Source organism: Typopeltis vanoorti, chromosome 16 (genome assembly GCF_054136105.1).
Source record: "Typopeltis vanoorti isolate ZY-2024b chromosome 16, IOZ_Tvanoo_1.0, whole genome shotgun sequence".
Lineage (NCBI taxonomy): Eukaryota > Metazoa > Arthropoda > Arachnida > Uropygi > Thelyphonidae > Typopeltis > Typopeltis vanoorti.
The window spans coordinates 64867099-64883294 of record NC_143564.1 but is presented as its reverse complement, the minus strand read 5'-3'; the positions used below and the strand labels follow the sequence as shown (position 1 = coordinate 64883294).

Below are 16196 nucleotides of genomic sequence, written 5' to 3'. Positions count from 1 at the left end.
AACTAATCATGCTGCACAGTGGGGTTCGATTTTGAAAACTACAGGTTGGAAATTGGAGACGCATGATGTCTTTTTAATTTTTAAGTATTCTACTAAACTGACAGTAATCTTATAAACTAGTTCTTGTTTTCTAAAGCCAGATAGAACTTTAAGAATCCCATTTTTTTTTTTTTTTGATACCTTACGCACTAGAGTTCTTATACCAATAAAACTGCAGCGCCGTGTGTGAATAAGTGGCTAAAGAGACTAAAGAATTCTGTTAAAAGAAAAACATTAGTCTTTCTTGAAGACCTGAGGGGTTGCATTCATTTGAAGAAAAAAAGGTATGTAGATAACTATTTCAAATACCAGAGGAGTCAGCGAAAGAATAGTCATCTGTTAAATAGACAGCTCTCTTCTGGCTGTAGACAAGCATTCTGAGGAAGGTTTTAGGTTGTACCATGTCAAATGTGAGGACAATATTCCATGGTCATATGGATTTGAGATTCGAGAAGTTTAGTCAATAGGTTTGCTGCAGAATGTGAGTGGCGGACCTTGGTTGGTGATCACTACTCAACTGATTGATCTACTGCCATAGTTTGTTGACCTTCTCCATCATCGTTGAGAGGATGGAACGTTAGCTTGATGCTGACTTTTATCTCCCTTTTTAGGAACAGGCTGGGTAAAACTTTCTTCCGTGCTACAGATTAGTTGGGTATTAATTCTGGAGAACAACTTCTAACAGAGAATTACAGAAATACCATCTGGACCAGGGAAATTATTAGTACCAAGGCTATATGAGCATTTTTCTGATGTCCTTCTGGCTAAAGATGTACCTTTGTTGGTCGTTGGAGTACTGATGCTAAGGGTATCCGAAGAGCTCACCGAAAAATAGTTAACCGAAAGACAATTCATCGAACGACAATTTATCGAAAAAGCAATTCACCGAATAAACAATTCATCGAAAATCAGTTCATCGGACAGCAGTTAATTGAAAATGCAATTCCTCGAAAGGCAATTGATCGAAAAATAACAATTCATCGAAAATACAGTTCACCGAAAAATGAATTATAAGTCATGTGGGGTGAAGATGTGTATGCATTTTTTTTTGTTTTGTTTTGAATTGTTTTGAGAGAGATATATCTTTCACGTCACTTATATACGGTAAACTATTATTTATCCAACTTCGTTCCGAAAGCGATTTTTTTGTGGGGCATACTGGTTGCAGTGAATGATATCCAGTGAGGCGGATATAGTTCAGATGTTAAATGAGCATTTCATAAAGGTATTTCATCCTCGTGAAAATAACATCCACAGAACTTGAGGTCAGTGGAGAGGGAGGAGGAACACTGATGGAAAGTGAGTTGGAGGTATACATGAGGAATTCAGTAAACTCGATATCAATCAGCATGTAGGACTTGATATATCAACATGTGTCTTTGCGATATCTCAGAAGAGGAAGTCACTAGTGGTGTGATGAAAGGACCAGTTGAAGGTAATAAGCTGTACGAGGGCGGGGGGGGGACTGAAAAGTTTTGATAAACACCTAGAACAAAAATGATGTTAAAGCATCTGATATAAACCACAAGGCAGACCATATATTAAAACCCTTTAACACCTATATTTCCTGAAATCGTAATAATTATTGTTTTTCATTTAGTATATGTAAGAAAACATGTTAGTGGTTTTGAAGAAATTCGAAGACACAGAGGTGCGGGTCATCAGGTTTTTCGTGCTGCAAGAAAAGTCTGCAACTGAGATTCACCAAACATTGCGTGAGAATTTCATCCTCCTCAATATAATGATTGTTGGTATAGCAATGCTACTTTACTCAGGAATAATTATAGAACAATATGGATTCTTATTGTCTTTCTTGTCCGTATAAGTGTTTCCTGTCTGTATATATGTGTGTGTTCATGGGACCGATTTGCCTGTCTCCAGGAGGAAAAGCCTAGTCATCTCCGCATTAGGCGGCGTACTAACTTACCTTAATTGAAGAGGACTGATAAAAATTATGCTCCTCGTACATTTATTAATGGACAAATTTGACTCGGATTCGGCATTTGAAACTTGCACAAAAAATTGTCTAACCGTTCCATTTTTCAGTTTAGCTATATTCGGGGATAAAATAGAATTCACAGAAGTTTTCAGTACAAGAAGCTGTTTGCACGCTTCAGTTTTAGTTCCAAATGGATCACTTTTATCATAACATTCCCGTAAAGAAGTTTCGAAAATTATATTATCAATTCCTCTCTGGCTGGATGAAATTTTTAATTTCAGTCGGACTAGAGTTATTGTGACAAAATTTAGTAGAACACATGAAAACATGAACGAAATGTCTTTTCTACAGAAAAATCGTTGTCTGCACTTACATTAAATGTTCTAAATTGCAAGAAAATAATTATTACGTTTCAATGACCAGTTCCATATGTTGTCTGTATCATGACTAACATTTTGCATTGTTATTGAACATTTTTAAACAATACTTTGCAAGAAAAATGACTTTTCGATGAATTATGAAAGAATTCATCGAAAAATTTTCGTGAATTGTTTTTTAAATGAATTGCATTTTCGACGAATTGCCATTCGCTAAATTGTCGTTCGATGAATTGTTTATTCGGCGAATTGCTTTTTCGATGAATTGCTGTTCGATGAATTTCATTCGATGAATTGTCTTTCGATTAATTTTCCTGTAACCAATGCTAAGAGGTCTGATTTATCTTTACTATTGTTAAATATTATAGATGAGAGAGAGAGAGAGAGGTGAAAGCGTAGTGCACAGAAGTTTTCCTTAACAGAAAGTTTTACTTTGGCAAGCAACCAGAAAGTCGATTTTCATTTGAGCAGGAGGCAAGCTTAGTGCATTTAGCCCACAAAATCGCGTTTGAATCTTCTGATGAGTGAGAAGCTTTACTTTTTATTTTCTTTCTTTCTTTCTTTTTTCTTTTTAACTTGAGCTATTGAACGTATGCTTAATTTTGTTACGAATTGCTTTGGCTCATTTGTTGGATAACCTGGTTTGGATAAGAAGCAGGTGTTTTTAGTGCAGTGTTGAAGAAAGGTATTGATTGCAGCAAGAACAATTTTAGTTGCTTAATCGGAACAAATGTTTGGATCAGGAGACCAGAAACAATGATGAAACCCTGCCATAATGTACAGGAGAAGAACGATCTGTAGACAAAGAATGGAAACGTTTATGTTTCTTTATGTCATCGGTAAGGTTTTATGTCGCAGATACCAAGAGGAGAGCAAACATCATTAATAGCGTATTTGGATGGAGTTGATTAAGAAAAGATCCAGAGTATAATTTGGAGATTTGAGGCGAGCTGGTTGGAGTAGTAAAGAATATTCGTTGAGATTCAGTGATGAATAACAGATCAGGTCATGATGCATGCATCATGCAAGTGCACCACTACTTGTTGGCACCACCATCAAGTGGTGGTGCCATCAGTGCTTTGATATTAATGTTGCGATCACAGATGTTAATAAACCTCATATGAAAGTGATGCCATTTTGGACATAGTTTGGACAGTGAAAAATATTTAAAAGAAAAAATGGCTCACTTTTGATATTAGTGTTATCACATATATCATACCCACACATATAAATATATATATATTGTAAAATACAGTTGAATGACTTAAACCGAGAGTTAGGGGGAAAAAAGAGTGTTTGATAGTAAAACACGACTAGTTTCGGCTTTTAACAGCCTTCATCAGGTGACATTATAAAAGAAAAGAAAAAACACTGACGGCTGTTATAAGCCGAAACTAATCGTGTTTTACTATTAAACCCTCTTTTTTTACCTAACTCTCGATTTAAGTCATTCAACTCTATTCTACAATATGTATTTTAACCGAGTCAATGAATCGTCATATATATATATATATATATATATATATATATATATGTGTGTGTTAACGATACCAAGCAATTTTAAACCTGGTTTTACTCCATTTCCCAAGTAAGCAAACAGACAAACAAGTCAAGTTTGCGCCTGCAAGTGTTGCAAGTCTAGCTGACTCTGCAAAATGCAAGACCAAGCCAACTCATGGTAAAACCCAAGGTAAAATACTTTCTACATATATATATATATATATATATATATATATATATATATATATATATATATATATATATATGTGTGTGTGTGTGTGTGTGTGTGTTTTAAAGATACCAAGCTATTTTAAACCTGATTTTACTCCATGTGTGTGTGTTTATTTTGTGGGGTTTTATGGCAAATTTTAAATCAAAGATTTGCTACCGACGCGCTCTCTACCACTCAGTAATAATCAAAGAAATATTGGATGCGTGTTAAAGAGGATGGAGAAGAACCCATTTCCATAGGTCGTACAGCAGTTGGCAGACCCATTAGTCATCACGGATGCGCCATTGCTTTCCGATTCTAAACGGGATTTCGTTACTTGTTTTCTCTTAATGACAAATGCCGCCTTGTCACCCAAGAGAAGAAACGTACACTCACACCCAATTACCAGAGCGAGTGGTAGAAAAAAAAAACTGCTGCACTTTTATTTCCGTTAAATGAAAAGGGGATAAGAAAGAAAGCAGAAGAACGCTAAGAGGAATGATAACTACCTTTCCAAATCGAAGATTTCGGGCCATAAATTTAACGAAAAACTTAGAACACGAGAAACGTGTATAGCATTCGATCAATAAACTATTGCTCAAAGAGATCACTACGTTTAGGGAAATGAGCGTAGCTCGTGCATAAACATACGAGAGTGAAATGGAAGAGGGAGAAAGAAAATTATATAGAAGCAGAGAAGTATGAAGAGAGAAAAACGGCGAATTGGAAATTATTGGAGATGAAGAAACTTCTCAAATGGTCTGAAAGGAAGAAAATGAGGCCGCTTTGAGTCCAGCATTTATCAGAGACATTTTAGATCCATTGATGAAAAAAAAAAAAAAGATTTTAATTTTCTTTGAAAAACATCACGTGTGTAGTGATTTCATGGGAGTCCACTTGGCTCTCTCCCTTTATTATTATTATTATTATTATTATTTTCTTACTATAACACTTAAATAATAAAAGTATGACGATTTTCATGTGATAACGAAAGACAAAAGTGAACACACACACACACACACACACACACACACACACACACACACACACACACACACACACACACACACACACACACACACACACACACACGTTGGTATTATCTAATTAGTTTTCGAGTACGCTAACAATATTGCAGGTGAATAACATTGTCGGAAATTAAATTCTCAATTACGTTCAAAAACAAGCACTAGAGTGTAAGTAATTGATGCTGTTATTTATAGGCAATGTTGCTAAGAAAGAGTGCTCAATCAATAGGTCAAGGTAAACTGCTCAACTAGTCGACTTGACTTCTCCGATGATGTTAATTCAAAAAGATAATACTAATGAACTGTGAAATATTGCAACACACGTGCTTTCGTGCCACATTAGATCTGCGATGCACTGGGATTTCACTCGAAGAGTTGAAGACGAAATCATTTCAGCATTTTTTGAAAAAACATTACAATTAATTAATACCAAGAACTACAATATTTTTGATCAGGGCACGAATAATATTACTTTAAATAGCTTTTTTTTTCGGCGAGAATGTTCATATCGAGTAACTTTGTTGAAACATACGATGGTTTTCTTTTATTTCTGTTCCCTTTCTTTCTAAATGAAGTAACTCAGCTTCGTGATAGTTATAGTTTTCCTAAGTATTCCCAAAAAATTGGGAATACTCTTGATCTTGTTCCATATGGCCCACCCTTTATTAATTAAGAAGATGGGCTTCATACACTACAAAGAGCTCGTATGTCTTCCCATTCTATTTTCATTTTATTCTCAATGTCCTGCATTGGCCACATATCTTGGATTCTAGCAAACGTAATTAATGTTATAATAGTGAATTCGATTTCTATAGACTTCCATAACTGTCAATGGGTGTGTCTTTTTGTGGGGAGAGAAATAGAAGCGATTCCGAGAAGTAATGCCAGCTGCACATGAGCTTATCTGTCCCTATTAATTGAAAAGGCTTTATAAATGCTATTTGAGTCCTAGGCTGGATCTCTTTAACTAAAGAACGTCGTTGCTAACGGAACAGCACTAAAATACTCCGTTCAATAATTTCATTTTTGATTTTGTTAACAAATACGTGCAATCACGTTACATTCTCAGAATTTTTCACCTTTTTTGTCTTCTTTCTCAGGATCACTAGAAGGTTCTAATAGTACTGATTTAGTGTAGTTTTAATTCTTTTTTATTACGAAATTATAAAAATTCGTCATCAGAAACCAAATTTTAATTTTTTTTAAAAGATGATACTTTTTTTGATAATTTTGAAAAGATGATTTTTTGAATTATATTTGAATTATATTATATAGAAAAAAATTATATTTAAAAAATAATTTCCGTATTCATATATATATATAAACAATTAAATATAATAATCATTTGGTTGAAAAGACCTGGGTTTTAATCCCGTTCTTTAACGCGAGGAGCCTTTTATCGGTTCTTTTCAATGCAATGATGCGTTAACCGGTCTCGTACGGAGCTAGAGGATTTTTCTCCCTAAAACTTCGATTTTTGCGTCCATCAAAACAGGCAAAGCGGCCCCGCATTCACTTGAATTAATTCACAATAAAATATTCGGAAATCGATTTCATTCATATTGCTCTGTTTATTGTGGGTAGAGCTGATACAACATGGATGAAACCGTACATTTGTTGAATTAACTTTAAAATAAAGAGAAGACTGAATACGTAGACCTATCTTGTACAACAAGAGTTACCAGAAATTATATTATCAACTATCGCAAGTTAAGACAACCTTTCTCAGTATTTATCATCGTCTTTTGCTGATCCAGTGGCCATTACTTCCAACTCTTCTTATCCAGTGCATTTACTTATTTATATCTTATCTACCCACTCTTACGTGCTTCCTTTCTCCTCATCTGAAGATGCTACACAAGCAGTGGTTAGATTTAATGCTTATAGCTGTATTATACTGGATATTGAGCTTCGTGTACGATCTGTTCGCTATGGTTTATTCACCCATTGATGCTTTTATTTTAGGTAGAGTATTTTCGTTTCCCGAATCCGAAGAAGTGTAAGATAAATCTAAACTGCTTTTACCGCTCAGGGTTCTCAAAATAAAAATATATTTTAAGGTATGTTATTTAGTTGCGTTCGATTGCCTTGTTTCTCTCATGGCTAAAGAAATGTTTGCAATTTTCCCGATTCGCCTTTATCTGAATTGTGAATAATTCTCCTTAACGATTTATTATTCTTTATATTTAGCAAGTATTCATCGCTTAGATTCTTATAAAAGTTTGAATTTTAAATTTATCATTACGAGGAAAGGATAGGATAGAATATTAAGATACGTTTTCGTAGGCAACTGATAATTACACAGTTAAACTTGACTTCGTAATTTTGAACTGAAGCTGTTTTCCGAAACTCTACAGCACCTGAACTGCAAATTATAATCTAAGTTTCATCCTTTGTTCATGATCTAATGGTTCAAAAATGGTCTGCTTGAGAAGGCTATACACACAGATTTACTATATCCGAAAAGGATATCTTTCTCTGCATCCAATGCACACAAAACATATTTTATTTATAGAAATATGTTATGTGTGCATAACATTATAAATTAAATTTATATTATAAATGATAAAATATTTTAGCTGAAGGAATATTACCTTTTGAATTTCTGGAGAGAAAATTTCTTTTGGACCTTTTTCTATTTTATCTAGACCTTGAAAATTACTGCAAAAAGAAGTAATTAAATGTTAATAAGTAAAATAATTAAAACATAATAATTTAATTAGAAGACAGACAAAGATAAACTCTTTGGTTGGAAAGTGTGGAGTTCGAATCCCGTTCAGAACGTGAACTTTTATCAGGACTTTTCAACCAGAGGTGAGTTAGCCGGTCTCATAACGGAGTTTGAAGGGTTTTTCGTTCCTTGAACTCGGGTTTTTCATCCTGCAAACAGACAAACCGACGCCGTGAACAAATAGACACTCATATCTACAGACGTAAAATACCTTTAAAGGGGTGGTTTGGAAAACAGGCTTTAGTTTTTTATAATACTTTTAATGTGTCATAGTATAATGAACAAATATTTTTGCAGGAGAAAATCACATCCCATAATGCATTAAAATAACTTTATCACTCGCAAACGTTGCGAAATTCTCACCTTTATATTGATCACATGTTAATAATTATTATATTTTGGGCTGTTTGCCTGTTTTATGGATAACAATTCCCACTTTTATGGAGGGAATAACCTTGCAACCACAGTCTGAGACAGGCTAACTGCTCTTCCACACACGATCAATGCTTTGAAAATGTGAAAAACCTTTATAAAGGTTCCTCCGTCCTAGATGGCTTTTGAATCCAATATCCTCACAACGACTTTTCGGAGGATCTTCAGTGGAGAGTTATTTATTTATAATAATAAGAAGATTATCTTTATTTCCATGAAATCAACTACATAAATACTTTGCAATTCTCTATTTATATGAAAATAGTCAGAATTATATAGTCATTATCAAATACCTGTGTGTGTTCCATTAGATCTCGCATATTAGAATGATAAACAAGGTTAAGTGACAATTGAAATGCTTTACAGCCAACTAACAAGCTACTGTGACAAAGCAGTACATGTAAATTATCATTCAGTTGCAATATTCCAGAGATCGTATAAATAAACGAATTAAACTAGTGCTTTGCACAAACAGATAGTATGCCAATGAGAGATTTAATAAGACTGTATTACCGTCGTCGGAAACTAACTAATGAAAAAAATTGCATTTAGGTGGAAATTAAGAGAGAGGCCATAGATAACGAAAATGTTTTTTGTATTCGCTTAGAATACACCCTCCGTCCAAAAAGAAACCGAACCTTTCGAAAATAGAAGAAACTAATGGCACCAACTGTTGTATCTTGTTGTTATCGAAAGCGACAACCTTCACTAGTGTTGTGTCAACTTTTTATGACATTTGTTTCATTAGAAGTCGAGTTATAGTGCCAGGAGTGACAGTGTGTTTTGAAACGGTCTGAAAATGAGTGTCAAACAGAGAGCTGCGATTGACTTTTGTGTTAAACTTGGTAAAAGGTTTACCGAAAACGCATCAAATGCTTCAAAAAGTGATGAATGCTTATCCCGTACCCAAGTTTATGAGTGGTTTAAGCGATTTCAAAGTGGTCGTGAAACGCTTGAGGACAACAAAAAGCCGGGCCGTCCAAAAACTGGATTGAGCGAAGTTAACATCCAAAAAGTGCGTGATTTCATCAAAGAAAACCCGAAATCGTCCATGAGATTGATTGAAAATGAATTGGGGATTCCAAAATCAACAGCGCACAACATTTTGACCGAGAATTTGGGTTTCGTAAATTGAATTCGCGATTTGTTCCCCACAAGTTCGCCGATGACCAAAAAATTTCGTCGAACTGAACACTGCAAGGACCTCATTAAAACCGCTCGTAAGGACTCCAACTTCCTTGAAACGATCGTTACTGGTAACGAAACGTCATGTTTTGAGTATGACCCAGAATCAAAGCGCTAGAGTGCTGAGTGGAGACCACCAGAAGAGGGGCATCCGAAAAAAAGTCGCTTGGAGAAGTCAAAAGTAAAGACAACGCTGATTTGTTTCTGCGATTCCATTATCCACAAAGAATTCATTCCGCCTGTCAATGGTGAGTTTTATCTAGAAGTTTTGAAGCCACTGATAGCGTGAATTCGTCGCGTACGGCATGAATATCGGGACGACCGACCGTTCGTCAAACCACACTGTCACTCTTGGTACTATACCTCGGCTTCTAATGAAACAAATGTCATAAACAGTTGACACAACACCGATGAAGGTTGCCGCTTTCAGCAAAAAAAAGAAAGATACAGGTGGCGCCACTAGTTTCTTCTATTTCCGAAAAGTTCAGTTGGATTTTGGACAGAGGGTGTAAATCTATACATGATATAACTTACGAGTAGAGTAACATATTCACAAAATCAGGGAAGATTTTCAAATTTGCTATTTATTATAATACTTTAATAATACATTAATTCACTCAATTTCTTAGAATGTTTCAATTATGTTTAAGTGTCTCTCTCTCTCTCTCTCTCTCTCTCTCTGTTGCGTGTAATTTTGTATTTTCGTTATTTCACACATTATACGAAGTGTCACGTCTAGAGTGTGCATTTTTTTTTTATTTTCTTTTCCTAAATTCTCATCTTAACGAATGAAATACTGATCTCTCATCTCATTTTCCATCAATGTTAAGCCCATAGTCTTAGTAAGATTTACAAAAAAAAAATTAATTTTCGGTAATAAGTCGGTTAATCCTGTCTTCGTAAACCCGTCTGTTAGTTGTCTCCATGCGTGTATTACTCTGTACCATACGTCTTGTGGGGGAAAAAAGTCGAGTTTCCTGTAGACAAATCCTGGCATCACTGTATACAATCAGCAAGCTTACCGTCAATTGAGAAGCACCAAAGTTTGTAAACTCTAAATTTATTTTTTGATGTTTCCAAAAATCTTCATTTAATTTTTATTTCAAATTTATTAGGCTTAATGATAAATATATACAACTCTTTCAGACATCCAAACGAATGGTTGTCATTGCACCGTGATCAATACCCTATACGAACAAAGTGGTAGTTTAGTAGATGGAACTGCTAATCAATGAACCTTACATTTCCCCGCCATCTCTTCGGTTAAGTTCTGTTTCTCGTTTGTAGAAAAGTTTAAAACATTTTCGATACCTGAGTGACTTACCTCAGTATTGCTTTAACTGTGAGCGCTTTGCTTGGAGTATGTGAAAGGCAAATCTTCTGGGAACCCTAAAAAAAAAGAGACAATTCCCCATTGCATTAATCTACAACTTCATTATTTTTGCTGTTCGCAAAGCTAATTAAATCATGGATATCTTTTTTTTATTATTATTTTTCTCTTCTTTCATTTATCTGCATTACCTCCTGCAGTACTTTGCCCCTTAGTAAAAAGTAGCGAAAGAAAAAAAAGACACATTAAGCAAAAAAGTGAAAAGAAAAAAAAACGAGAAAGTATAAAACATACTAGAAGGGCTCAATTTAAGAAGTACGTTTTTCTGAAGGTATGGCTTTAGTCACTACGAATTAAAGCTTTTAGAAGACATGTACAACTATTGTTTTGGTTCCATTAGATTAAATTCGAGGCTCTAAATGAGCAAGCAGTAATCTCTTTTGATCGATAATATTTTGTAAAATAGAAAACTGCTTGTCGTACTAAATTAATTTTAATAAGAAAAATTATATATGCCAAGTAAAGAATTGCCGGTGCTTAGATTTGGTTTCCATCTGCGTACATCTCGAAATAATTATCATTAAACATCGAGCCACATTAGACTCTCATAACATACAGCGCACCAATTTCTGTTGAACTAGATTACTTTAATGTTTTGAATTGTTTCTAGTTGGAAGTATTTTATCGAATTAATTTTTCCTCTGCAATGGAAGTCTATGATGGCGTCAGCTAAATAACTTCCTCTCTTACTTAACCTGTATAAAGATGCTGATGTCTGCTTCCTTGTGATTGCATTTGCCATTTATAATACTGGATAATCTACCGCATACACCATTGACCTTGGAATAAATGACATTTGAACTGTTTATTTACAGCAGAAATCAAGATATATTTCTACGTTGATTATCTGCGACCACTGGGAACTCAGCAATTAATCTTTGATAACGAGTTAGATGCGTAAATCTTGCGTTTCTCCATAGTTGTAGAGAAAGATGACGTTATATTTAATTCATAGACAAATAAATCTCTTTCTCATGCTACAAAACTGGAGCTTGGTTTCCAACTGGTAAACAATATCCTGGGATTAGCCCTACTAAGTATGTGTAAGAGACGGAAACTCGTTCTTCACGACATTATAGCATGTCTTCTTGCGCAGTCCCAGAGACAACTGATGTTAACAATACGATTAGAGAAACAATTCATGGCGGATCGTGAGCAACATTAGTAATAAGCTATAAGCTCATTTACAGCACTTCCAGAGTACATATTTATTATTAATCCATATCCCTCTTAACATGTTAAGTTCAATGGCCTGTCGTGGGCATTAGGTCTAATTTGTTAAGAGGGAAAATATGTTATCTTGACAAATGAACCCAATTTATGCTATGGACAAAGTGGTAAGTCTTTTCTCCATAACTGAACTGTATCTGTCAATGCGCATGTTCCCCTTGACTCTTCTACGTGAAGGATAAAGCCTGTCACTTGTGAACGAAACTAAATAACTTACCTTAATGAACACCTCATAGAAATGTTCCTTGCAATTAGAATAGATTCAAACCCAGAACATTCGAAGAAAAGTCTGTGGTCGCTACTCACTAATCCACAAAGATTCCTAGTTGGTAATTATTTTTATTTTTAATGAAAGCAATATGACTAAGAAATTCTAAAATATTCATCATCATCATGATCATGCGTATCAAGGATATAGGCCTAGCATGGCCTGTTCCGGCCTTAGAAGTCATCGTTGAATCGTTTAAGAGGACGTCCTGAGCTTGTTTTGGTAATCTTTCTGTTTTCATTCTTTGAACGTGTTCCACCTAAAATATTACATTTAGTAATAATGAAGCAAATTCAAAACTGCCTGATGTAATTGGGTTGGTCGGAGTGATGGCCAATGTGTCTCCGATTATGAGACCAGTGCGTTATGTCTGTTAAGTGAGTGTGTGTGTGTGTGTGTGTGTGTGTGTGTGTGTGTGTGTGTGTGTGTGTGTGTGTGTGTGTGTGTTAATAGATGTAGACATGTTTGCTTAGTATTTTTTAACCCACAATTCTAGTCACGGCGGCTATTACAAGATACAGAAGAATCCCAAGTTTTCAATGTTTTATTCCCAAATTTTATTTACATGTATATAAATATATCGATAGAAATAAATAACATACGGATAACATAAAAATATTATAAGAGAATGCAAATCTTGCACCTCATGTATGTATAATAAAACATTATACTATTTAAAATAATATAACACATTATTCTAGTAAATGGTATATTGCATTGTTATGCCAGTTGCATAATAATAGTTATTTAATTTCGGTATTTAAATTCGTACCATTAAATTATCCAACAATTTTAAATATAATACTCCCTGCACATGACAGTGATTTATCTAACAATGATTTATCACTGCTTTAAAAATATCTTATTTCTTAATTTTTTTTTTTTCATACAATTTGAATTTCAACATTCCTACAGTGAACAGCTTACCGTTTTCCTCCAGAGTATCACCCTGTACTGTTGCACTCCTTGGTTAGCATCTGTTAAGACAACGGATAAAAAGAAGGGGGTTTTCTCGGCGTCTGCTCCAACGTAATTTTGATGCACTGAAAACAGGAAACCAAGGGTTTACCGATGACAAAAATAAGTCCAAAATAAATGTGCCATTGAGATAGAATTACTTCTTACATCAAGCTCACACTTAATATTGCTAAGCAGAGTTCTGTAAAAATTCATTACATACTCCAATATGTTTTAATTAGAAAGTCGATTCAGTGACACTGATACGGGAATTTTAAGTAGGCTTACCTAAAATGAAAGAACAGAGGATATAAATCCAGCAGGATTCGGATCACGGGACTGTAGTTATAAAGAGAGAAAGTGGGGAGGTGGTCGTAATCAATTATAGGCGTGTGTGTGTGTGTGTGTAAAAGACAAGAAAAAGTATTATTGGAGTGACAAGTAACATGCTTACAGTATATCCTGTAATCCGTCTCGTTTGATACAATCTCGTATCAAATGTCGAGGTAAACCTGCTTCTTCATTGCACTGTTATGTAGGGAATTGGCAGTGAATTGAAAAACGAAGTTCGTGAAGGAAACATAGAAGAGAATGTTAGTTACATATAGTTATAAAAACGTAATCTATGTATTTACATTCTTTTTACATTCTATATGCTCATTTACGTAAAGTCCACAATGATCATCTACTCAAACTACTGTTATGGTAAAGAATTACTCGGTAATGAAGAAAATCTAAAGTCCTGTATGCAAGGAGTTTATATGCTGAGGTTTGAATCCTTTTATGGAGAAGTAGTATACATATTTACGTGTCAGTTGAAGTTACGTTGATCTAAACTTATAAAAAAAACAAGAAGCTAAATGTGCAAATTACATCTGAAGAAATAAAAAACACAGCGAATATCTCCATATTTAAGTTAAAGTCAGTAAATGCTTAGCAATGTGCATTATGGTTACTTACATTTTCCCAGGAAATACTTGAAGTACCATCTTGTTTGATATTCTGGATTTTCCAAGATGGGTGTACTGGGAGAGCCATAAACCTATGAAAGTAAAGCACTCAATTCGAATCAGTTATCGTTTAAAATAACAGATATTATAGTGAATAAGGATGAAAGCGGATTCTTAAAATATTTTAAAATTTTAATATTTCAATATACAGTTTAATTGCGATTTAAGCGGTAGCGTTGGGAAATTTTTAAAGAGAAGCTTTTGATCAAATGGACAGATAAGCGAACAAGCAAACTCTCAAAAAAAGTATATAATGTTCGGTTTCCCTAGAAATCTTTGATACAAAATTAGTTGATGCTATAATACAGAAAGTCTTTATGTATGTACGCAAAGATGATACTCATAATGATAACGTATGCTTACATTGTTGCAGTCAAATAATTGATCAGGAAATGACGTCATATCTGTTAAGATAATCCCGGATGTGGAATAATACAATAATAATAATACGTTTTCTTATGTTTTTAGAGAACTGTTTTCTGACCTTCAGTTTTACAACAAAAATTTTCTCCTGTAAAATAGTTCATTTTTTTTGTTTTTTTTTTAACTGAGGTACTTCACTTCGGCATCATTATTTTTGTATTTATATGTTATTTAAGATTCTTCTTAAAGATAAATATTTTAATCAAAATTACCAGAACTGTTATATTATCAGATTCTTTCGGATAATTTATTTCCTTCTTTGTACGTTTTTCTTTGTCACAATTTTAGCTTCTAACTGCATTTACTTCCGGTAATCGGACTTGTCACAAGTACCTGAATACACGCCAGAAATAGTTGCAACTAACACCTGACTCTTCTCTAGTCTTTCATCATATCTGTCTCCGTTCCGGAAGCATCATCGAAAGCAAATCTATATTTATGTTTAACACCAATTTCCCCAAAGAGATTGGCCTACGGTTTTAACCAAACGAGTTCGGGAAGTGTTGGAAACAAATGAGAAAAATACCATCATTATATTCGAAAAATTAAGATAAGAATTCGAAGGATGGAAAAGACTTCACACTAGCAATGGAATCTTGTTCATGAAATTGTGATTTCGATAGCGATCTATTTTTTTATTATTTTTAATGTTGTGTAAAATATTTTCCACAACATTAAAAATAATGTGTGTCGTAATAAAAATTATTAATTCAAATTATCAAATGACTTATGCGAATGATCAACTGAAATTGATCAAATTATTAGTTTATATAAGATAAATACTGAAACGAATTCGATAAATTAAAAGAAAATATTTCTTACATTAACATTTCTCTATAACCATAAACTAATAAATGCTAAAGGTCAATTTAATCGTTTCCTCAGAATCCAAATTGCACATACTGAACGAAGTAAGCTTCTTTCAGCAAGTGCTGCAGCAGTTCGAGTTCAGGGAAGTCTCATTAACTCTACTAACGCGTTGAGCCGTTCCTTGTGGTAGGAATCTGGCTTTGTGAGAGTGTTATCTCCATCGCGCAGACACCATTTGCGATGCTGCCATTTCGTACTGTCAATCCCAACTAAGTTTATTAAGACGATGGCTGTTGGAAGAAAAGAATGTTGGGATGCTTATAATCGCTACACATCCATTAGGAGAGTGAAAATCAAATACGGGCCTCGAGAGAGAGAGAGAGAGAGAGAGAGAGAGAGAGCAAAGGTAAATCTGGGATCAAACGGTTAAGGACCGATAAGACAGCAACGAAGAAGATAAATCCCACAATACGTCGAAGGTAAGATAAGGCTAAAAGCAGAGAGAGTGAAAGGATAATTGTGAGTGAGGAAATGTATAGTGAAAACAGTCACGAAAGAAAACTGAAACAAATAAACAAAAAGTAGTTAGAAACTTTTATTTCGTAGAAAAATAGAAAAAGAAAATGAAATAATATAAAGAAAACTTGTTTTCGGATAACATTTTCT

The 16196-nt window shown here is 34.3% G+C and overlaps 1 protein-coding gene across 1 annotated transcript in view; it reads right to left on the bottom strand.

Moving 5' to 3' along the window:
• The window catches only part of LOC150098082 (GTPase-activating Rap/Ran-GAP domain-like protein 3), a 183568-nt gene that overhangs the window by 63398 nt on the left and 103974 nt on the right, over positions 1–16196 (bottom strand). Inside the window, exons 4-7 of the mRNA XM_090406580.1 lie at positions 14248–14329; positions 13258–13373; positions 10767–10831; positions 7689–7755 (exon numbers count right to left, since the gene is read on the bottom strand). Of these exons, the coding sequence (XP_090262706.1) occupies positions 7689–7755; positions 10767–10831; positions 13258–13373; positions 14248–14329 (330 nt within the window). The remainder of the gene's footprint in view (positions 1–7688; positions 7756–10766; positions 10832–13257; positions 13374–14247; positions 14330–16196) is intronic.